Here is a 24,543-nt window from a genome sequence, read left to right on the forward strand (position 1 = left end):
TCCAAATAAGTGTTTATGCTTATTCGAAATTCAATTAAGTTCAAACAAATATGATTTATTATAGATCTATTCAAAGCTTGAGTACATCTTCATAGAACTCAATATTTGTTTTTATACATGCAATATTGTGAATGAAGTAGACTAATATTGAAATTTATAGTTAAATTTATAAATAAATAGAGTAACATGATTTTTGTAACGCATCTTATTGTTTAAAATAGTCCATTACTCATTCAGTAGCATAGCTTGTATTTATGCGCATTTAATTATTCACAGCGTTGTTGTTCTCAAACTACCCTTCAATAAAATCATGCACTAATTTTTCAGCCTCATCTAATATACGTACTATGATCATCCATGATATCCCAAAATATTCCAACAAAAGTTATCTACCAGATGGCAGTAAATAACTTGCATGCATTTTCAATGAGTTGCCCAAAATCAGAGAAATAAATCCAGCAATACGATATACAATTCGAAACAGATCAAACCTTCCAATATTTGTAATGGAAATTATATAACATGAAACTTATCCTGAATCAGAATCAATTCATAGATTTAAATATTCCCAACTGGTTACCTCAGATAACATTCCTAGATTTTCATGGATTTAGCTTACATCAATAAAATAAACAAAAAGTTGTTAAATCGATATGAATGATACCGTATTGAGAATAAATAACAAGTAATAAATCATGGCTGATTAAAATCTACTTTTATGACTCAAGTGAGAATAAATCTTACAAAGCTGTGTGAATAATATAGGTGGTTTATTTGAGTTTTCAGATAATTTTTAAAGGAATTGTGTTTTGAATCTCGTGTTGTGGTAAATATCTAGTTGTTTCCATTTCATAGAATTGAGTTATCAGGTAATATTTCAAGAATTAGAGTTTTTGGATAAATAAATTATATAATTCATGGTCATATGGTATTACTGACATCCAGAGAAAATTGGAATTAAAAGGAGTAAAATAAGTGAAAGTAAGCAAAGTTCAATCTCAATTGAAAAAATATGTGATTAGTGACAGGACATCTATATACTATACAAACATATACATATAGTAGTATATAGGAGGTCCTGTAAAAGACCTACAGCAAAAATGTGAATAAGCTTAGGAATAGTTTGAAAAGTTCCTTGTCTTCAGTAGAGTTGGCCTACAATTAAACTGAGTATAAATAGTTGAGAAAAGTAGGGTAGAGTAAAAATACTACAAAGCATTACATTATACCAGGTAGCAGAATCAGGTTTTCAAAAAAATTGATTGCTTTAAAAAGTGATAAGTGAACAATAAAAATATTTTGTGAATTTCTAATTTGAGTTGTTGGATTTTTAAATCATCAAGTCTGTAAAGCTTGAATGCAAATAAGAGATTGATAAGTATATGATAAAAATATGCTTAAAATAGGCAGCTATATAAGCAAATATGTAGATAAACTTTAAATAAAATCTATGCTTATTTTCAGTATAACTACTTGAAGTGAAAAATAATGAAAAGATTACTTTACGGTACTTCCAATATATAAAATGGCTTCACCTTCAACTAGATATTCTCTTCTGTTACTAAGTATGCTTAAAAAAGAGGAGAGAACAAATTATAATCGAAACAAACAACTCAAGATGATTTTCTCAAAAGTATACCTGATAATTGAATAAAAAATATTGTTGCAGGTTAATTGATCACCTTGACAATCACAATTTGATTCTCTGAAATCGGCAGTTTTCAACTAAGAAACATATTTTCCAAAATCAGAAGTTCTTTCCTCAAATTCATTGTTTGAATTTTGTTCCATTTTATTATTCTTGGTGACAGTTATTCTCAAACAGTTATTTATATTTGTTAACGTAAGTAAGCTTGTGATAATTCTGTGTAATTTATTAGGTAGTTATCAGTTATTTTGTTCCATATTCCAATATTATAACAATTCAAGTCCACTACTGTTCTATGGGTTATGTATTATTAAGTAGGAATGAGAAATTTTGAAGGTAGTATTAAGTATGTGTCCTCTAAATATCTATAAATTATAAAAATAAAGACATTATTTATCTATTTTTCTGAAATAAATAGAAATTAATATCGAGCTTACCTAACCTAACTTTTCTAGCCTAACCTGACCATACTAACCTTCCTCACTATTGTAATATCATATCATGAGCATAAAAATAAATCAATGAATGGTTAAATGCCTGATTTATTAATAGGTTTTTCAGCATATGTGTGAAATATTATTCTAATTAGTAATACTTACCCTGACAGTTATTGGCGAATTTGAATAATCTACCGGTTGGCACTTTAGACTATAATGACCAGTCAACCAGCCCGACATTCCTAACTGAAATAATAAGAAAAAGCCGCCACCATAGCGAAAAACAGTCGCACTTATTACTCTGTACAAAAACATTGGTCATCAATGGCCAAGTCACATGTTTCCAAGTGTTCAAGTTATGCATTAAATGTAGCCGAATGTTTCCAGGACGGTTAGTAGATTGTGAGTTAGAATGTGTCAATTCAATGAATATAGTAGTTTTTTTTAAGAAAAGATAGACCTGCACTCTTCTTGTTTGTCAACTTGCTGAGTCAAATAGTGCTGTATGAGAGTATTAAAATATTGTATCCATGATATTGCCATGGTGTTCAATCTGGTGGATGATCTCACATACTAAATCAGAAGGTCTAGATACTAGTTGTGTTTCTATTAAGGAAAAGGCCTACTTTATTTCAACTGGGCAAACCCACAAGGAAATATTCAAGTTTTAAAACTTCTAGGAGTCCAGTAAAAACATTCAAGTCTCAAAACTGTTATAAAACTCCTATTAATTTAGTTAGAAAAATATTCAAGTATCAAAACTTCTAGCAGAGTTTTATCTACCATAGAAAACTTGGGAGAAAACTTACATGAATAATCCCACTGTATGAAAGCCGTTGATTCTATCAAGGTGTTTCATTTAAACCTACTTGATGAATTAATTATATGACTGAACTAGCTTCTAGAAGCAATAACATTCATTAGACTAAAAACTCGATTTTTAATGATTCTGTTGTATTTTCATGCAGTATTTTCAATATCAAATAACATATCATCCAGAGTGAGTTATACTAGGTCCTGGAGGAAACCTCACATAAACCAGAAAGAACATCTTAGTGAAAACTCCCCTCTTTCTTGTTGAGGGCGTTATCTTCATGACATTTTTTTCTTTCATTTCCTTAACTATGATTCATACAATTCAAAAACAAATAAAATTCTTACAAATAATTCAATACACTAAATTCAAACACAACTTGAACAAATGGAAACATAACCAGCCCCAAAATGCAAAAAACAAAAAAGATTCCAACTTATTCAATTCAATAATGCTTTCAAAAACGTACTGAAATAATCTTTGAAATTAATATTATTTCCCCCCCCCATATATAATTCAAGTCCAGAGAGCAAATAAATTTAAAGCAATTTACAAACCGCAATGGAAAAAGCCCCATTTGAAAGAAATCCATTTTGATTTTTACACCAGTGAATTGCTTGAGAAAGACCAAATTTATAATGAAAGGGTTTGAAATTGAGAGGAAAAATGAAACTGTAGAATATTTACAGCAGAACACTTGTATTTCAAAAGTCTTCAAATGTTCATAAGGTGAAAATTACATCTTTCAAAACAAAATTACAAATCCCTTGAGGTTTGTATACCCTACTCAAATTTTTATGTGATTACATAATCAATCATTTTTCTCCTACTAAGTTGAATATTTAGGACAAGAGTATTTATATGATTGGATACTACTAATAGGATTAGAATTGTAACTTTCAGGGGAGAAGAAAGTTGACGTATTCTAGTATAGATCTATAAGTATAAGTATACTTTAGTTTATCACATGAAAGTAAGTGGAGATCAATTTTTTGAAATGATAATTATTGTTACATCGAAACACTGCATACTTTGTTGATTTTTGTACAGATTAATTTTAGAAGAAATAATATTGGTTTATGATTGAATGACTCTCTCCAATGTTTTTCGACACAATTTCAGAACAAAAAATATCGACAACACAAGCAAAATGTGAAAACAAGAAAATAATATTATTAAAATAAAAGCCAAAAATATGGGAAGACCAGGCAGGAGAGAACAGCTTCAGGTGTGAGAAAATAATGTCCCTTAAAAATTCCCTCGAAATACAAAATATCCCACGGCTTACCGTAATGACTTGATTTTCACATCAAGAATTGAAAAATCAAGTATCATAGAGTGGTATGTGATTTGGAGTGGATGGCAATAAGGTATGGATGAATAAAAGGAAGAAATTTGAAATGTTATTCACAATGAGTTAGTAGAGTGCTCTAGTGATACGTTCTAGGAAAAATACATTGTTATACATTCAAAAGAATTCTCTTTGATACTGAAATGGAATATGTAAAAAAATCAGAGATTTGGAAGAGAGAAACATAAGACTATTAATAGTTATGTACTCGGTTAGACACAAAAGAAACACAAAATAGTTAGCTCTACACATTACATTCAAGTTTTCATACGATACATAGTATACGGTAATTATTGCGGACAATAGAGAGAAGAGATAGAAAAAGCATAACTGATTATGTTTATAGGCCTACTATTCAAGCTATTCACAGCTAACCTTATTGAAAACAAAGGAAGATACTCTGAGAAGTTTAAAGCGGAAATACCGTGAAATTTCAAGAAGGAAAGGGAAAACATAGAAAAGTAAAGATTCTAACTGTTAATGTTCTATCAGTGAAGGTCTGTCAAAATTTACTGGAAAATCTATTAACCTGGGAAAGTTTCATTCTCTAAAACAAGAATTATCATTATTTTGTAATGGTGTATTTCTATCACCAATAATAGGAATGAAGAAAAGATCACAAGTGAAACATTTTTTAAAAATTTCACTTTGGTACTTTTAACAATAATGAAAAACAACTTATATTATCTTAAAAACAACAACATTAATAGATTAAGTATCGTTTAAGCTCTTTAGGATAACTAGAATATTAGCTGGAAGAAATTACTTCAAAATCAAAGAAAATCTTCAAATTCAAGCTTTTGAAAGGTCTATAGCATTTGTTTGCGATATAGCTTTTTGAATATTTTCTAAAATGATGACTTCACAAGAGGCGGCGAAAATGAAAAATGAAGATGCACACATTTTTAAATGATGTGAAAAATGATTTTATAATTAAGTGAGAATGGGATATGAATGATAAAGCAAGAACCACATCTAATGAACTTATCACATATCATCTGCAAATTGATCCCACCCCCCAAGCCCTCCAAAATACCCCAAATTTTATTACCGACCCCCCATCATAAAAATAAGGTACTGTCCCCCATCATAAAAATAGGGTACTATCCACCCATCATAAAAATAAGGTAGCCTATTATCCCCCCAAAATAAACACTCGCAAAAAATATTGCCAGTCGTTGACTATAAGCGATTAGAACGTTTTGGACCCCACAAAAATTGTTTTCAACAGTCCCCCCCCAAAGAATTTCACTGATGCAGTCTAAGTCCCCCTCCCACAAGTGGGTATCCCAATACAGTATTTTATTTATTTATTTTCTGTAGATACAATTACAAATCATATAAATATGATCGGGGAAAAACAACAGGCATGGACCAAAACTATTCTGTTCCGAAATTTTGATAGTGAATAACATTTCAAAAAATAGGTATGTTTTTATTGTTAGAAGTTCAATTTTGTACAAAAATATAATTATAATATGAGCTGGAAATTTTAAATCTAGAAGGATTAAAACACCAAATTAAAGGAACAACTTAAAACTTTTGAACATAGAAGTTTGATAATAATGCATCATGTGGCAATGATACACATACTATAATTCTGGAAAGTTAAGCTGGGTTTACAAAATGTTTATTTCTCCGTCCTTACAGATTCTATTAGATTGAACATAACTTATCATACACATGATGAATGTATGTGTTTGTCAAGTTCCGTTCAATGTAATATAATCTATGGGAACGGAAAAATAAACATTTTGTTGAAAGCTTTGGTGTAAACTTAGCTACAAAATTATACTACAAAATTGGAGTAGAAACCATTTTGAACTAAAGCCTGTGGAGTATTTCTTGAAGTTGTGAATAATTAATTCATCTTTTAAAAATAATTAATTGAATGATTTTCACTTTTCCACTGTAAAAACAACAAATTGGTCATCATTCTATCAATAATGTTTCATCTTCATTAACCATCTATTGGGGGATGGGGAGTTTCCCTAAATTATAAGAAACTTGAAGAAAATCTTTGATCACAGATTACGCAACCGTCCGTCCGATTTTACCGACATTAACAATCAACTACTGCCTTCAATTGGCCTGCAAACAGAAATCTATATTAAATTCACAAAACAAGTTTGAGCTAAAATGGAAGTGCTTGAATAATGTGGATGTAGATGAAAAAGGATTGAAAACTTTGGAAAAAATTCAAGGTAATCAGGATAGAGAGAGTATAAATTGAATAGATATATCTGAGGTGTGAAACAATGTTGGGTTGATGGGAAGGACTTCCAATACAATACAGTACCAACTTCCCTGAGAAGAATAGATCATAATACAATAATTGAAGAATTCGATATGTTGGCAATGTTAACTTGTGGTATCGATAATAAACAACATAGACTATTAATGTTTTGTACAATTTTTTGAAATTAACTACTTCAATTCAAAAACACTCTACAAATTTAGGTTGACAGCCTGCCTATGAAGACATTAATAGAAGAAGAAGGAGATACAGACTTGAAGAGAAAGAGGTGAGAAAGAAGACACACTAGACACTACAAAGCATACAACTGAGAATAAAGGATAGGATAAAAGGATCTAGATATTAAAGTTATTAAAATAAAACACATAGAAACGACAGAACAACCAAGAGGAAAACAAAATAACTTGAAATATATTTCACTTCTCAACTACTCAGAATCTTGAAAAATTTTATGAAAGCCTTGAAGGGATATGGGATAACATTTACATGAATAAAAATGACCATAAATGAAGATTCTAGTAGAAACAGAATTTTTGTCAATAATAGATTAACCTACTAGGGCAAGAAAAGATAAATTTGTAAAAAAATCTTTTCAATGATTTTCCCATGACGGTAAACAATACTAAAGGATGTTGAATGTACCTGACGGTGAGCAAAACTAAAGAATATTGAATATACCTATCATTATTTCAATAATAAAGTGAATTCTAAACCTTGGGTATTCAGTAGAGAAGTATGCAGTGTTTTCAAATTACGGGATATTTTGAAATTTGGAATAAAAAATAACGAAATATTAATTTTATGATTGTAGCATAATAAATGTTGGTTTTGGATCGAAACCTGTCCAGAAAGTTGGAATACAAATTGCATTTATATTGATAATTACTCATCGAGGAATTGGTATTATTTTCACATCAAGAACCTTATTTTTTATACTGATTAGATAAGAATGAGACAGAGTAAGAAAACGAAAGTCTATATACAAAAGGCACATACCACAAAGTAGGTATGCTCGAAAGACTTTTAAAAATCAGAAGCCATTCTAAAGCAAATCATGAAAATAAGCATCCAAACACAATGTTAAAATGAAGTATGGAGGTTAGTATACTAAACATTGCAGACACACTAGAAGCACAAATAACATTTATAAGTAGAGCAAAGAACCAAACACAAAAAACATGCTTCACAAAAACCATATCACAAACAAAAACTGTAAATATTTTCAACTTACAACATGAAGATTTTTGAAAAATACATGAAGATGTACTTGGGTTAATTTCTGATCAAAAAATACTTACAATTTTAGATTCACAGTTAGAACATAGATTATAGAACAATTTTTATTCCAATTTTGGGAAAAATTAATAGTATGAAATGAAATTTTCTGATCTATAAATATACAAATTTCCTGGAGATATTTGTAGACTCAAAAACAAAGTTGGTTGAGTCATATCGTAAAATTAATTGAATCTTTTTTTGATTGACTGGTACTATTTTTAAGATGTTTGTGGAGGATGAAAGTGAGATCGAAGAGTTTTTTTTACAAAGAAGCTCGATGAAAATCCTAAATTGATGACTGAGTATTGAGGGAACGAAATGTATGATTGATGAGAGTTTCATTAGTCATGAAAGTCATTCGAGTCAAATCTGTCCAGTACTAGTCAGATCGTACATGTCAAACCAGAAGTCACATTGAAAAAATTATATTTTTATTCCCATTGTAATGTGATCACATTGTAGATGTCTAACCCAAAGTCACATTGAGATAGATTTTTTATTCCCATTGTAATGTGAGTCACTCAGAAATAAACTCAAAAATTGCTCAGTACGAGTTTTCAAATGAAATTAATCATAAAATTATTATTCAATAATGTTTTCATATTTTCTATGTATAAGAATCAATCATTTAAAAAATTAAAATATTCAGTGAAGTGATTCATAATTTATAATTCATTCATTTCAGAAATGATTTTAAAGTTAATCCCAAATTTCTTGGTCACTAGTATTCATTATTGCTTCTATCTTCTAATATGAATAAATAACAATTATTTAATCAAGGTTTGGTTTTTAAAATTTAATCCTAATGTTCACATTTGGAGCTTTAGTATACAATAATGTATTCCAATACTCTCCTAATTTTTCAATAATATTCAACTCTTGAATTTCTAGCTGATTCATATTTCTTCCATCTATCAAAGCTTGATAGTTAATAAGAAGATTATTAATTTGAAATAATTATTGGATTCTAGGAATTATTTAAAATTTAAAATAATTTCAAGTAATTTTAACCTAATTATTAGATTTTAAGGAATTATTTCAAAAAGTCAACTAAGAATCTGTCATTTGGTACCGCGATATACAAACTAAATGTCTGCATATTTCCTCTCTTGAGTAATATTTTGTCAGTTTAAGTCACTTCACCTTACACATGTCATGTCACGTCACGTTACACGAGTCACGTCATGTCACACGTGTCATGTCACGTTACACGTGTCGCACTCACCCTCATTGCCGTGGGATTATGGCTTTTATCGACTGGTTGGCACCTGAAGCTGTATTCCCCCCACCATCCACCCATAAGGCACTGAAATAATTTATGGTTGACAGGAGTTATGACAAATTATGACTGACTAAGCAACAGACAATGACGCACTCTTGTATGTTGAGTCGAGATGTCTTCAGTCATTCTGTGGTGTTGATAAAATTGTGTAAAACTCAACAGTTTATGATTGTCCAATGTATTTTGCATTGTTACCATAGAAAGTGCAAGACCAGCTTGTAAAAGGGAGATTTAGTATAAACGGTCATTCTATGGTGTTGATGAAATTGTGTAAAACACAACAGTTTATGGTTGTTCAATGTATGTTACATTGTTACCATAAAAAGTGTAAGCCTACCATGGAAACGGGAGATTTAGTATGGTGTTGATGAAACTGTGTACCAGGGAAAACACAACAGTTCATGGTTGTTCAGTGTATGCTACACATTGTTACCATGGAATATTCAAGCCTACCATGAAAAAGGGAGATTTTTTTACATTAGAGTACAATAATAATACATTGCTGCCTTCAAAACGGTACCGTACAATAAGTGTATGTTTTGTGACATAAATTGGGTGTATGCTACATTGTTTCTATACAAGATGTGACCCTACTATGATAACAAAAATATGGTTTTAACATTTATTCCCTGGTCAGTGTGTATACGACGATCTACAGTCTTGAAAGTGTACAAAACTCAAGTGTTTGACATAAATTTGATTGTATTAGAATACCGTAGAGTAAATTTATTCATTAAATGAATTTTATTTAGTTGTAACATACAAAAAAAAACACAAATTGGGGAGAAAAACTAAGAATCTAAGGATACCTTGTAATATAAGTCCACTCACAGACTCAAGTCTTTGTGGAGAGTATTCACTGTTGAAGGTTTAAGTGAATTTTATAAATTTCTATTATGTTTTTGAGAATAAAAAGCTATTTGATATGATTGTTGTTGTTATATTATTTTTCAACTCTCAAAACCAAATTAAGTTTTTGGAATAGAAATAATATGGTGGAGTGTACAGATTGATAAAATCATATAATTTGTACTAAGCCACCATGATAAGGATAATTATTAGTTATTTGACAAAACCTTTTTGGTTGAGTGTATTTTATAAACTATTGTCTTCAGAAATGTATTCTAACGATACATAAATACTCAACGTATTTATTTTTGTAATAATTATTAGTTACAATAATTGATGCCATAAAACTTGAGCAATGAAAACAATGTTAACAACATTTTATCACCGAGTGTATGTTACATATTATGTAAAGGTTACATGAGTGTTATAGTTGGAAAATGTAAATGACAGTGCTGGATACACGACATTAAACATGAGTTATGAGAAACATTTTTATACATGTTTAAACGATTTTTACACGCTAAATTCAGTCTGTTTCTTTGGATGAATAAAAATGTGATATTTTTATGACGAAGGATATCTAAATTTACATGTTTATGATATTTATTGCATGACCAGTGCGTGTGTGTGTGTTCTTTATGTGAAATATACAAAAGTGTGATTTTATAGCTGAAAACAGTGATTTGTGATTGAATTATTTCATAGAGAAATTAATTTTTGTGATCATTCATCAAAAATGTACAGTTTCCAAAAGAAAATTGATTTAGAATGGGTAGCTCATTGGACTGGACATAACTGTTCCTATAGAAAATTATCAAATGAATAAGATCGTTGTTAAGCAAGTTAGAGGAATGTTTTAAAAAATGTTTGGTTTTTATAAAATTATCAAGTTTATATGTTGAGGAACGTTTTTTCAATAAAGTTAATAGAAAATTTTGATTGAATTGAAAACACATCACAGGCAACAAAAACAACACAAAAGCAACACAATTATCGAAATAAATTAATACACAATAGAAAAGTCAACTGCATTAAAAACACAAAAAAGTAAAAAGAAAAAATGTTGAACAACCCAAAAAATGAGCTCTTTTGAAAATTTAAGTTTTTAAATCGTCATTTTGTGAACTATTTATAAAATATAATAATTAAGAGTAAGTGTCTAAGGGAGAAAAGGGAAGTATGGAAGATTTAGCTGTAATAAAATGAAGAGACTTGAGAAAAAATAGTTTAAAGCTAACCAAAAAATTTAGCCTCAACTCATACTTACGCGACTCTAGTCGAGAGCATGTGTTTCCAAATGGTTTCACTCAGACCTGTCGATTCTAGTCTCCGCGACGTCACCCATTTGAAAACTCATGCTCTCTACTACAGTCGAGTCTCTTCTCGACCTGAGTCGCGTAAGTATGAGTTGAGCCTTAGAGTAAAGACGCATGGCAGTTAGTTAATTCTATTGAATATTCATGTAGATTGTTTAGAGAAAAGAAAAATGCATTGTTCAAAAGATAATTGCTAATATAAGCTAAGGTAATAAGATAATCAAATTAGATAGTATACAAGCTTTTCAAGAAATCAATTCCATTTTTCAAATCCAAGATATGAAATATTATATTTTTTATTGAAGTATTCTAAAAAGTGGAAACTAAATAAATAATCAAAAGAGCGCATTTAATTTGGACTTGATTGCCAATATTATATAGAGAAGCTAACATAAATACATGCATTAATAAAACACGAGTTACTTGAACACACTACCTAGAAAAATATAAATAGAAATTAGCATATTAATCAAAGAGTAGTTAATTTAAAAATTGAAAATTATTTCACTTGTGAGAAAATCACAACACATTTGCCAACACAACTACAAACAGTGGCGTTAGATGCGTCTTGTAAGTGTAAAAAAGAGAAAAAGTTAAGGATAACACAAGAAAAGATAGTGGAAAGAGATTACAGAAAAAATAATCGATATTTTGTATTGGGATTCAAGAAAAATTCATAAACTTTACCAATCTTTGTTATCTAACTCGAAAATATTATAACGTTTTTAAAACTAATTTTTTCAGAATAACATATCGTGAAAATAATATGCTCAAACCCATTCTTTAGCAAAAAATATGCTCAAACATATTATTAAAGCATAAAATTTGTTCAAAGTTATTACTTTTAGTATAAAATTATCCTGAAAAATATAATTTCAACATGAACCGTTCTCAAGGTTTAGCTTTCAATCACTTTAGCATCAACATAATTTATTGAAAAATTTATAATTCAGCATATAGATATGCGGTAAATATATACTATTACAGCGGTATTACTTCTTCACTTTCTCCTAATCCACATTCTACTTGGTTGATCCGGTCGTAAGTAAATGCAGAACTAAAAGTAATCAGACATAAATTTTGCACATTTAATAGCATGATATTTCCGTCATAATAGGTTGTCTATATTCATCCCCGATAAATAAAAAATATACTCTTTAATGTGCAGTTTCGTTTGTGCGTAAACTTCCGCAGTCGACGACGACGACAAGCATTGTTGACATTCATATTGTCCAAATTTCAAGTGTGCTAAAAACAGATGATCTAATAAGTTTTCATTATTTGTGTTTATTATTCAAGAATCATAACATTTCTAATAATATCTACATATTGTCATTTATTAAAAGTATAAACTCAACCTCCCCTTCAAAACATAATTGAACATAATCTTTTAGGTTATTTAGACAAATTGAAATCCACCCAATTTGAGATCCTCACCCTGTCGTGGTCGACGACGGCATTTACGCACAAACGAAACCCCAGCTTTAGTAGGATCTGGGATGCTACATGATAGTTTGAGGAACATAATCCAAGTATGTAACGTATTTTTCGTTGCTTCATGTTAAATAAACACATCTAACATGGGCTTACATGACAGAGAAAAAATAATTACCTATAGAATGAATATTTGATTGATAGAGTACTCACCTCGTAGAAAAGCCACGAGCTAAATATTACTTGAAAGAGGTTGTAGACAATGAGCGCGTTCTTGAGTTGGAAGGGTTTTCGGTTTTCCATGAGTTTGGGGCCCAAAACCTTCACCACAAACACATAGGACAGGCAGATGGAGAGGGTCGGTAGGGGAGAACTCATCAGGAACCAGCTGGCGGTTCTGGGGTCTGCGAAACAACAAAAATATCCCTCAAATACACACAAAAATAATTGAATTATCCCTCAAATACACACAGGTGAGAATGGTTTCTTTCTTGTTTTAACCATTTTGACTGCGCCTTGTTTAGTATCTACTGTGTTTGTGTAGTGATGAATATTTGGATTCTTCTGGGTTTACTTTTGATGTAGTTATGTTTGTGTTTATACCGTATATACTTCCAATTACATTAACTTATATACTTTTGACTTGTATAATGTCTAGTATTAGTTTTACTTCGTCTATTGCAAATGTTGCTTAATGACAATAAAAATTTATTAATTTATTTATTTAGAGATTGATAATAGTGTAACAACCTATCTCATTTCAATCTCAATTTGAAGTTTTCAATCTTCATCAAACAATCAACCAATTTGGACCTTATCCTGTAATATATTGGTGAAAATACTCGAAAAAGGCAATAAGTGATGACTAGATATTGGAACAAACAACCAAGTATCTTGTTCGAGTGCTAATAGAAGAACCAAGGCCTATGCCTATTAGCTAGGAGGAAACCTCTTTAAAATAATACACATAATCTATTCATTCATTACTTATTCCAACTAATTCTACTTTTCTATTCCTTATTCTTTTCCTTCTATAATTTTGTAGTTAAATAGTTTCTTTCGTAAATAAACCAACAAGAGCATACCAGTATAGACAAAAATTTCAGAATTTATTTAGAGTATAGAATATGAGATGAAAATGAACAGATTTTATTAGATACTAAAGAGCAGATAATTGTATTCAAAACACACTTTGAAATATCTCACCGCAGAAGAAATTCTACATACATGCTCAAATTTTTTGAGTAGTTTTAAAACTAGCTATTTAATTTATGTAGATTATTCCACTACATGACTATTTTATCATGAATAATGAATGGATTTCTTCTAAAAACCTTGCTTTGGATCCATTAAAATGAATATTTCATACTGTAAACCTTGTTTCATCTTACAACAGACAGAACTCTTTCTATCTTCTTCAGAGTAATTTTAGTCTTTAATCTTAGCTTTATTCTATCTTCTTTGATACAAAAATAATTAATTCAATCTTTCAAAGACAAAGGTAATAAATTAAATGTTAATCTTACGTTATTTTTTCCACAGTAAACTATTATAATGAATAAACAACACTTTAAATCTTCTACATCAGTGTGAAGTAGTTTTTCTCTAGTAAATAATTGATGCGAAACTAAAACATAATGGATCATAGCTGAACGTCCTTGAGAATGACGCAAAAATTAAAATTAATGAGTTAGATACTCATGAGAAATAACTGGCTCACAATTGAGGTGTATTATTTCTCGCCGCAATTTCAACATAAAAATTGTAATTGAGATTTGACAATTATCCTAACATGAATTGTGAGAATTGTAATCAACAATGGATTGATTAAAGATTATTATCACCGATAAAATCAAACATCAATCATTATTATTGATGCACAATCGGGACCAACATCAACAATATTGATGTACAATCTAGAAGAAAACTTTTATGTGTTTTTGATAAACAAAAATTGGATGTGCTTAAATTTGTGGGAGAATCGCAGTAAATTTTATTGTGGATAAGAAAAAATTCTCATGATTATAATGTGAAAGTGTATGAAATTTACAACGAAGTAAACTAAAATTCAGCAATTCTCTAGATGAGGCGATTTATTGAAGTAATTATTTATTCAAATTAAAGGCTAGTCATGAGAAATAATTTGTAAATGAGTGAGTGATAGAGCTAAGATAAAAGGGAATAAAATACTGAAATAACTAGGAGATCTAAATGAAGATAAGAACAATTAAAGAAATAACAACTTACCTCCATGTTTGTCGAACACGCTCTGGAAGGAGTCGTAAAATCTCATTATGGCTGCCATTTTTGAGCAATTATTTTAATCTGTAACAGAAAGAGAATACAAATATATCATCAGAAGAATAAAATACGCAAAGAGAATGAATAAACAATAAGAGAAACTAGAGAAATGCACATGATAAACAGTACTCTTTTATATAGCTGTATATTAAAGATGGAACAATTTGGTTAATATTTGCAATAGCAGATTTGCAGTCTTTAATTCTATTTATATAGCTTTCATTGGATGCTTGACTCGATTATTATAACAAGATATTGCTATCATTGGATAATCAAATAAGTAATTATTTTAGCTGGATATTAAAGGAAACGAAGAAGATAATGTCACAATATCATTTATCAGAATTATTATATACAAAACGGAATGAAGATTTGAAAATTATGATATTAAAATACTGATAATATTTGATATATTAACAGGGGTCATTAAAGCAAACAATATTTATTTATGACACGAGTTTCTGAGAAAACATTTATAAATTTTTAATTCCGACTAAATTCGAAATTGATGAAATGATTCAATCGTTTGATAACAGATAGTAGTGTGGAATTTGATTAAGGAGGATAGACATTAGAAGAAGACAAATAAAAAAGAAGTAGGTGGTGAAGGAGGAGGAAAAGGAGAAGGACGAGGAGGAAGAATAGGACGACGAGGAGGAGGAGGAGAAGGAAAAGGAGGAGGAGGAGGAAGAGGAGGAGAAAGAGAAGGAGAAGGAGAAGGAGAAGGAGGAGGAAGAGTAGGAGGAGGAGGAGAAGGAGAAGGAGGAGGAGGAGGAGGAGGAGGAGGAGGCGAAGGAGGAGTAGGAGGAGGAAGAAGAGGAAGAGGAGATGAAGGAGGAGGAGGAGGAGGAGGAGGAGGAGGAGGAGGAGGAAGAGGAAGCGGAGAAGGAAGAAGAAGAAGAAAAAAGGAAAGAAAAAAAGGAAGAAGAAATAGAAAAAGGAGAAGATGGAGCAGAAGAGGAATGAAAAGAAGAAGAAGAAGAAAAAGAAAAGAGGAAGAAAAAGGAGAAAAAGAAAAGAGAAAGAAAAAGAAGAAGATGGAGGAGAGGAAGAGAAAGAAAAAGAAGAAGAACCAAAATATAATTGAAAAATGATTGAACGATTACAATCACTCTTCTTCATGTATTCTATACACTTACATACACACATGAGTACTCTGTAGTAGTGTTTAGTTTCGTCATAGTCATAGCAACGTATATCATAACACACACTGACCTGACATGGAATGACCTCTCTAACTCATTCCTAACTCATTCTTAACTCATCCCAACTCACCCAAAACTCACTCTGCCCAATCTGTGTAGGCTACTCCACACCTGACATTTTCAGATCGATTTGTTTGCCGACTGTCACAACTGACCTTTGCCTGATCTCTGATATGTTTACAGGTTATTGAGCGGAAAATATGGGGGATAGAGCGCATAAATGAGAGAGAGAGAGAGAGAGTGAGCGGGGCGGAGCGAGAGAGAGAAAGAGAGAGTGAGTTTGTAAATGTGAGGAAGAATAGGTGAGGGAAGAAGGGAGTAAGTAGGATGGATTGAGAGTTATTTTAGAGAGAGAGATTGATAGATTGATTGATTATATGCCTTTATTAGGGCGGAATTAGGACTCCTGGTCCTCTCTGCCACACAACCCTCGAGGAGAGGGGATGGATATGTATATTGATGAATTTCATTATTTTTCTCTTGTTTTCAGGAACATTCAAACACAAGAAAACAATGAAATGTCAAAGTATATATTTCTCGAGAGAGAATGCAATATTCCCGTGAATCAATAATGAATACTGAACAAATTTTATAACATTGGCCTACAGTTTAATAAAACATGGAGAATCATAGACAACTTTCAATGAATTTGAAGAAAAATTTGGTTGAATTTTATCAACTATTCCCCACATTTCTAACATTAAAAATATCCGAAACTCTAAACTGGGAATGAATTTTCCAAGGTTTATTGACAAGTATTATGGACTTTCAAGTAGATTCCAAAATCTACCAATAAACTGTATGGTATTTATTATTACCAAAAAAAAAAAAAAATGTTATACAGTATTTCGTTCTATACTATTTATGAGACTTATGAAGTGCAGTTTTTGTTGAGTGCAGATATTGAAATATCTGCACTCAAATGACCCAAATGAGCCATTGACTTGTGAGTGTACAAAAAGGATCGATATATAATGATGATGAGAGATAAATATCACGAGTATATTAAAAGCCTATGTGAAAAATCCTTATAAAAATTTTACAATAGTTGAAAATATGGGATTCCACCATCTATTTGGCAATACCCAGCCTAATTTACGAGTTGACCATACAATTCCAAGTGAAACATTGTTTTCAAATTGGCCAATACAAAACTGCAATTTCGAAATTAGACAATACTGCAGACACGGTAATTTGTGCACTAACCAAGACCTAAGTGAAAGGGATATGTTGATTGGTCAGTGAAGCAACACCAGATGTTCTTGAGAACTATGCCTGTCTTCTGATAAAATATCATAATATCTTTGTTGTATACCTTCATATCTATATCTATTATATACTTACCCATCTCTACGAATGAATATAGATAAGCTTACTCTACCTAGGTATTTATCTGTAAATACATATATACTGAACACTTGAAGGTTCGTTAGTATGAACTGGATAAAATTGGAATAAGTCTTCAAATTCTTATGTTGTAATAGATAATTTTCTGCTAGTTACTTTGTCCCATAACTGTGTAATACAAGAATCACCTTTCGCTTTTGTCTACTGGGTGCTTTTCGATATTGCAATAGGTTCCAATATGGCAATTTAAGAGATAGAATAAGACTCTTGAACATAGCAATTTAAGAGATAGAATAGGCACAAGTATTCTTTCTATCAATATTGTGAATTTTTATCTCATTCTATCAGTTATAGTAGCCCTTAAAGGAAAGTGCATACAATTTAAGAGAGTTTGAATAATTTTATACAACAGTTTTGTGTTTCAAACAAGAGTTAGTCAACCGCACCAAAACTGGAAACTGGAATAGATGAGTCGGCCCTCTCTAATCTCTTTTTGGGTTTACAAGCCCTTAGTGCCGGTTGCACAAAAGCCGGTTAAATTTTAATCGTGATTAATTCCACGAGAACCAATCAGAGAAGCCGCTTATCAAAAAGGCCTTTGTGAACCTGATTGGTTCTCGTAAAATTAATCACGGTTAAAATTCAACCGGCTTTTGTGCAACTGGGCCTTAGACATAGTCATAGAATGAACAATCTTATGGGTTTGAATAATCTGTATAGGTTTTCTGTGCCTTAGTGAAGAAATTAGTGGTGTTAATCCACTCACTAATATCATCAACTAAGATTAATATATCATATGTGATAATTAACGGTTAGGTGTAACTCAGGTCGGTTAGTTAACAAGGATCAAGATTCTATTACCTGGAAACCCGAAATTTGTTGATCTAGGATCGTAATACTGTATTGGAACCAGGTTTAAATGGGTCAGTGCAACTCGAAATACAGTACCACAATATTATACCATATGCAGTATAATAATATGCTTTAAATATTTTTAAATCTATAGGCAGGCTTATTATGTTCTTCTTTTCCTTCTACAGTACTTCTCTTTTTCATATTCTTCTCCTCCTTCTCACAATTTTTCCACTATTTTCTCCCTCTGTTCTCTTTCTTCTGCGTCGTCATCCTACTCCTCCTCCTCCTCCTCCTCCTCTTCCATTTCCAGTGACGATATTTAGCGAAGTGATTTATCAAGTGATAACCCTTGAGTACTTTAAGTACTGTACTACTTATCCTTCTCCTCATATTTCTACTATTTCCTCTCTCTCTCCCTGTTCTCTCCTGCGTCCTATTTCCTTTCTTCTTCTCCTCCTCCATTTCCAGTAACGAGATTTAGCGATGATGCATAAGAGATAAGTGATAAGCCTTGATAATACTTCTTCTTTTCCTTCTCATTTTTCACTATTTCTCTCTCTGTTCTCTTTCTACTACGTCCTCACCCCTTTCTTCTTCTTCTTCTTCTTCTTCAACATCATAATCATCTCCTCCTCCTCCACCTGCTCCTCCATTTCCTCCAGTGACGTTATTTAGCGTTGATACATTTCCAGTGACCTGGTTTAGTGCATAAAGTTCTACCCATGATAAGTTCTTCCATACTTTAAACCGGTAAAACCACACGGAAGTAAATTTATTTATTTATTTATTTACATTACAATATGAGGGCACCAGGAAGAAATACTTCCCATAATAGCCCTCTTGACACTAAAGAAATTACAATTCTAATATATTAATAGTATAACTTGATATAATATAGTATAAGTCTAATCTAATATAGAAAATTCACTAAATTAAAGAGATATAGAAACAACAATATTTTTTAACTAAAATAGAAGATGAAAAAGAGGAATATGATGATGATAAGTATAAATTAATAAGAGAAAAAGAACAAGATCATTATGTCAATATTTTGAACCAACAATTGAAGATGATAACGAGGGGTATGACAATGATGATGATGGTTAAGATGATGAAGACGATGATGAAGATTAAAGTAAGTAAAATAACTAAACAAAGTGAACTAAGCTAGTCAACCCTCAGTCAGCCATGATACAAGTTACCCATCCGAAACAAAGTTACCTCTAACAAAACTAATGTTTCGTAACATATCTTCAACTACTCAGAACGTAAACTTTCAGTTTCAACGGACCGAAAATGTCGCAACCAGTTACTTTAAAAAAGTGGCGCGAACTTCAAAATTGTGACGGACACAAATGGCAAGGTCACATATATTATATACATCTATGTATTTGAAATAGATATATACAACCGTTCAACCAGGTCGAGTGATTACAAACCGGTAACGCAACTAATCACAATCAGGTGCAACCCGTGCAACTGTGCAACTCAAACTGGTTATTTTTTGCGTCTGGCTCATTTTATCACTTATCTCATCCGTTTTCAATTTCGTTATACGCCGGACATCGAGTGGCAAATCTCTTCTTCTTCTTCTTCTTCTTCTTTTTTTTTCTTCTTCTTCGTCTTCCACTTCCACTTCTTCTTCTTCTTCGTCTTCTCCTTCCACTTATTCTTCTTCGTCTTCTTCTTCCACTTCTTCTTCTTCGTCTTCTCCTTCCACTTCTTCTTCGTCTTCTCCTTCCACTTCTTCTTCGTCTTCTCCTTCCACTTCTTCTTCGTCTTCTCCTTCTCCTTCCACTTCATCTTTCTCTTTTGCTTCTTGAAGCTAAGAATGTAATAATGTACTTTTATTCGTTGAATAATTATTTATTTTATTCATTCTTATGGCTTTTATTGCCAGAGAGATCCTTTTGGATGTTCTGCCTCGCCGTATTATCCAATGTCATTTCCTATCAACACTCAAGTTAATAGTTATGTATTGGATTCTTCTTGTTTTGTCACTGGAAATTTGCACTTTGAATAATAAAAATAATTTGAATTTGTAATTTCTTCTTCTTCTTCTTCTTCTTGTTCTTCTACTTCTTCTTCTTCTTCTATTCCACTACGCTCTTACAAGTCTTCAAAACAATTTTCAAAGCTGATAATTCAAATCTTCAGAAATGTCCCATCAAAATGATTGATTGAGATAAATGAGTTGAGCGAACGCCAAATTTACTAATTATTACTAATGAATTTGAGATATATAATCAATTAGACCACTATCAGTATTCAACCCTCACAGCCTCCTGATTCAGTTCAGCTAATCTATTCGTTCATTATTGAAAGATTTCTAAAACACTGGGCTAAATTACTTTGATTCCGATCCCAAGAACTTTCTAGAAGACACTAATTCATAAATGTTAACGAAAGACATACTTTCTGATTCTAAGTACTTTATAGTGAGGTCCACGTTATAATGGCAGTGGTGAAAAGTAGGAGAAAAACGTTGCTGATCCACTGTTTTGTCAATGCCTTCTATAGACGGTAGCAGATACAGGTTTATTGATGTAATATAAATACTGCTCATTGTCGTTTAAAATAGACAATTATATTTCAATTATCAAGAAATGATATTTTTCAATAATTTTATAATGAATTATAATGATTAAGATGCAAGATTAAGATTAAGATGCAAGATTAAGATTAAGATGCAATGAATTAAATTTTTCAATGATCTCTTAATGAATTTACATAATTACGATGAAATATTTTGTAAATTAATTATTAATTCTACATTGTCAAAGACGATCTGGCAACAGAGCAAAGCGAGAGAGAGATAGCGCTATCTGCTTTGTTGAATAGACAAGGATAGCAATACCATTGCTAATCAAACACTGCCATTATAACATGGATCTCACTACAGGATAAAATACTTATTTGACTATAACTCTATTCAAGTTAACGATAGGTTAAAAAAGTAATTCATTATTTTGTACATGATTTTCAAGTTAAGCTCTATTGATTGTTATTGAATAACATTTGACCAGCAATTTCAAGGTTTGAACATAAACACATTTATCTTCATAATAGAAAAATACGTAATTTGGTTTGACTTCTCACAGAGCGATAGAAAACATAATGAGCAAAGCGAGAAAGAGATAGCGCTATCCGCTTTGTAGAATGAAAGACAAGGATAACAATATCATTGCTAATCAAACACTGCCATTATACCGTGGACCTCACTGTATGATATACAGTACAAAAGATAACGGAGGAGATACAAAAATGAGATGAAAAAACAATAAACTTCAAAAAACTATTATAGAATTCAGCACAAATGCAAATTTTCTGCAATGAATTGCCAAAAATTGACAATGGTGTGATAACCGAAACCGGTCTTTCTAAGTATCAATAAATCTGAGCTTTTTGACAATTTCATAGTCTTTTTCATTCGATATGAATAATTACCACAATATCAACTTCTCAACTAAACAAAAAGTGAAAAATTACCAAAAATCTCAATTTTATGTCTATTTCAAGATTGAAACATACTATTTTTCACAATTCCCACGACCAGATTACAAGGAATCCATTTTTCAAAGGAAACAATTTAAAATGTACCACTACCATAATATACTAATCTAATTTAAACTCTGTTGAGTATAGTACCCGTACCTCCATGCTACTAATTATCGAATGGTTTTGCTTTGCGATGTTACGGTAATTTGTCCTCTGAATGATTCATTTATTGTTACGGTAAAACAGATTCCAACTGAATCGAAACTTCGTTCAAGTTTATTTATTGTTACGGTAAAACAGATTCCAACTGAGTCAAAACCGTTTAAAAAAGGAGTAAAAAATAATAAATTGAGTGGAAAAAGAGTGAAATGAGGCCTGAATAGACTGCGGAAAACATTCCACACTTCTAGCGTCACATAGTAAAAAGTAGGTTAATTTGTAACTAAATTTTCATAAGTTTTTTCTTAATATGGTACCTTCTCTAAATAGTAGAATTTACTATGTGATCGTTTCCTACTTATATTTTCATAAGATTTCGAAAATATATATTACCTTTTCTAAATAATAGTATTAATGCTATGTGATCGTTCCCTAATTATATTTTCATACGATTTTGAAAATATATAGTAGCCTACCTTTCCTAAATAATAGTATTAATATGTGATTGTTCCCTACTCATATTTTCATAAGATTTTCAAAATATATGGTTCTTTATTGAATAATAGTATTATTACTATGTGATCGTTCCCTATTCATATTCTCATAAGATTTTTAAAATACACAATACCTTTACTAAATTCATACTATGTGATCGTTCCATAGACGTTTGACAGGGAAACTTTTATGCACAGAGTTACACTGAAACCTACGAAATTTCATAAAATTCTTACATAATTATTCAAGTGAGTTCATTGCGTGTAATTACCCGACTAAGTGCACTTACAAAAGAAAAACATAACCTAAAAAACTCGAGCAGAGTCCACCACTTAGATATAAGAAGGAAGCGGAAGGCTAATGAACACATTAACTAAACGGTGTTTAATGCGTTCACTTTTCTTTTTATACTGAGCAGATAAAAAAGATAGAAGTAGAAAAAATAAGAAGAACAAGAAAAAGAGAAGACAGCAAAGAAGAATTACATGAGAAGGAAGAAAGAGACGGGGTAGAAGATGACGATGAAGAAGAGAAGAAGAAGAAAAAGAAGATGATGATGAAGAAGAAGAAAAAAATACGATAATGAAGAAGAAGAAGAAGAAGAAGAAGAAAAATACAATGATGATGATGATGAAGAAGAAGAAGAAGAAGAAGAAGAAGAAGAAGAAGAAGAAGAAGTCTTTCATAGTAGCAGGCAGGCTACCAGTGATACGAATTGGCACATTGTTTAAAGTTTAACCTACTAAGCCCAAGGTCATTCATTGGACGTCTGTCTCTTCTTGTAAGGACAAATACTTCAAGTGCTGAAAATCTGGCGACATGTTATTCAATTAGGCTCAAACTCTACGTACTTTCAAGAATCTCTCGCTTATAAGATTGACTATTATTTTTATAGAAATTGATAATCAATTATTATAGAAAATTACTAATAGTGATATTTTTCATATAAACACGAGTACCAAGTTTCGAGCACTTATGCCAAGTGTCAAAATGAATTATAATTATTTTTGTTGTACTTTAGAAAATTACTAATAATTACCCTTTTCATATTTTTCATATAAACACTAGTACCAAGTTTCGAGCACTTATGGCAAGTAAGTGTCAAAATGAGTCAATAATTATTTTTGTTGTACTTTAGAAAATTACTAATAATTACCCTTTTCATATTTTTCATATAAACACTAGTACCAAGTTTCGAGCACTTATGGCAAGTAAGTGTCAAAATGAGTCAATAATTATTTTTGTTGTACTTTCAATCTGTTTTGAAAACTAGTGAACTCATTATTACGTTATTAATTACAGTGTTAGTGATTAGTCATTTTTTCAAGTTCATTTCTTCAATCTACACAAAAATTAATCATGATAACTGAAATATTATTTATGATATCCTGGTATAAATAATATCACAGACATTAGCTTGAATCTGTGATAATATTTCATTTCCTTAATTAATACTATTTCTCATGGATATTAAATAACTAGCAGGTAACCCGTTCTCCGCAAGGATGTAATTAAAAACTTGACAAACTGAGAACTTGACGTAATGAAATCTTGAAGAATTCTAAATAGGCCTATAACCATCCTCGGTAAAATGAGAATCTATATGCAAAATTTCAAGTTAATCAGTCCAGTAGTTCAGACGTGATGATGCGTCAAACTTATTTTCCTATCGCGTACGTGTATAAGCCAATTCTTTCCTCTATCAAACAGGATTATTACAAAATAATGGTAATCTACAATCTTATCTTGGACTTTGTCAACTATAAATTTGGAAGAAAAATAGCATAAGGACTACCTTATTATTTCATCTGCCAATGTGTCATTGCATTGTGAATAAATAAATAAATACGAAAAGGGAGAAAGAGACGGGGTAGTAGAAGATGACGATGAAGAAAAAGAAGAAGAAGAAGAAGAAGAAGAAGAAGAAGAAGAAGAAGAAGAAGATGATGAAGATGAAGAAGAAGAAGAAGAAGAAGAAGATGGAGAAGAAGAAGAAGATGAAGAAGAAGAAGAAGAA

The 24,543-nt window shown here is 31.0% G+C and overlaps 1 protein-coding gene across 16 annotated transcripts in view; it reads right to left on the reverse strand.

Annotated features, from left to right (window-relative positions):
- Positions 1 to 24,543, reverse strand: part of LOC111045617 (elongation of very long chain fatty acids protein AAEL008004) — a 158,395-nt gene that overhangs the window by 11,800 nt on the left and 122,052 nt on the right. For 8 of the 16 annotated variants that reach the window (XM_039440148.1, XM_039440150.1, XM_039440149.1 and 5 more), the window contains 3 exons: positions 14,914 to 14,991; positions 12,880 to 13,070; positions 2,248 to 2,331 (listed from right to left, as the gene is read on the reverse strand). In XM_039440148.1, the coding sequence (XP_039296082.1) occupies positions 2,248 to 2,331; positions 12,880 to 13,070; positions 14,914 to 14,971 (333 nt within the window). In that variant the 5' untranslated portion in view covers positions 14,972 to 14,991. Of the gene's footprint in view, positions 1 to 2,247; positions 2,332 to 9,010; positions 9,092 to 12,879; positions 13,071 to 14,913; positions 14,992 to 24,543 lie in introns of all 16 variants that reach the window. The other 8 variants (XM_039440158.1, XM_039440159.1, XM_039440157.1 and 5 more) reach the window with 2 other exon arrangements.

Source organism: Nilaparvata lugens, chromosome 13 (genome assembly GCF_014356525.2).
Source record: "Nilaparvata lugens isolate BPH chromosome 13, ASM1435652v1, whole genome shotgun sequence".
NCBI lineage: Eukaryota > Metazoa > Arthropoda > Insecta > Hemiptera > Delphacidae > Nilaparvata > Nilaparvata lugens.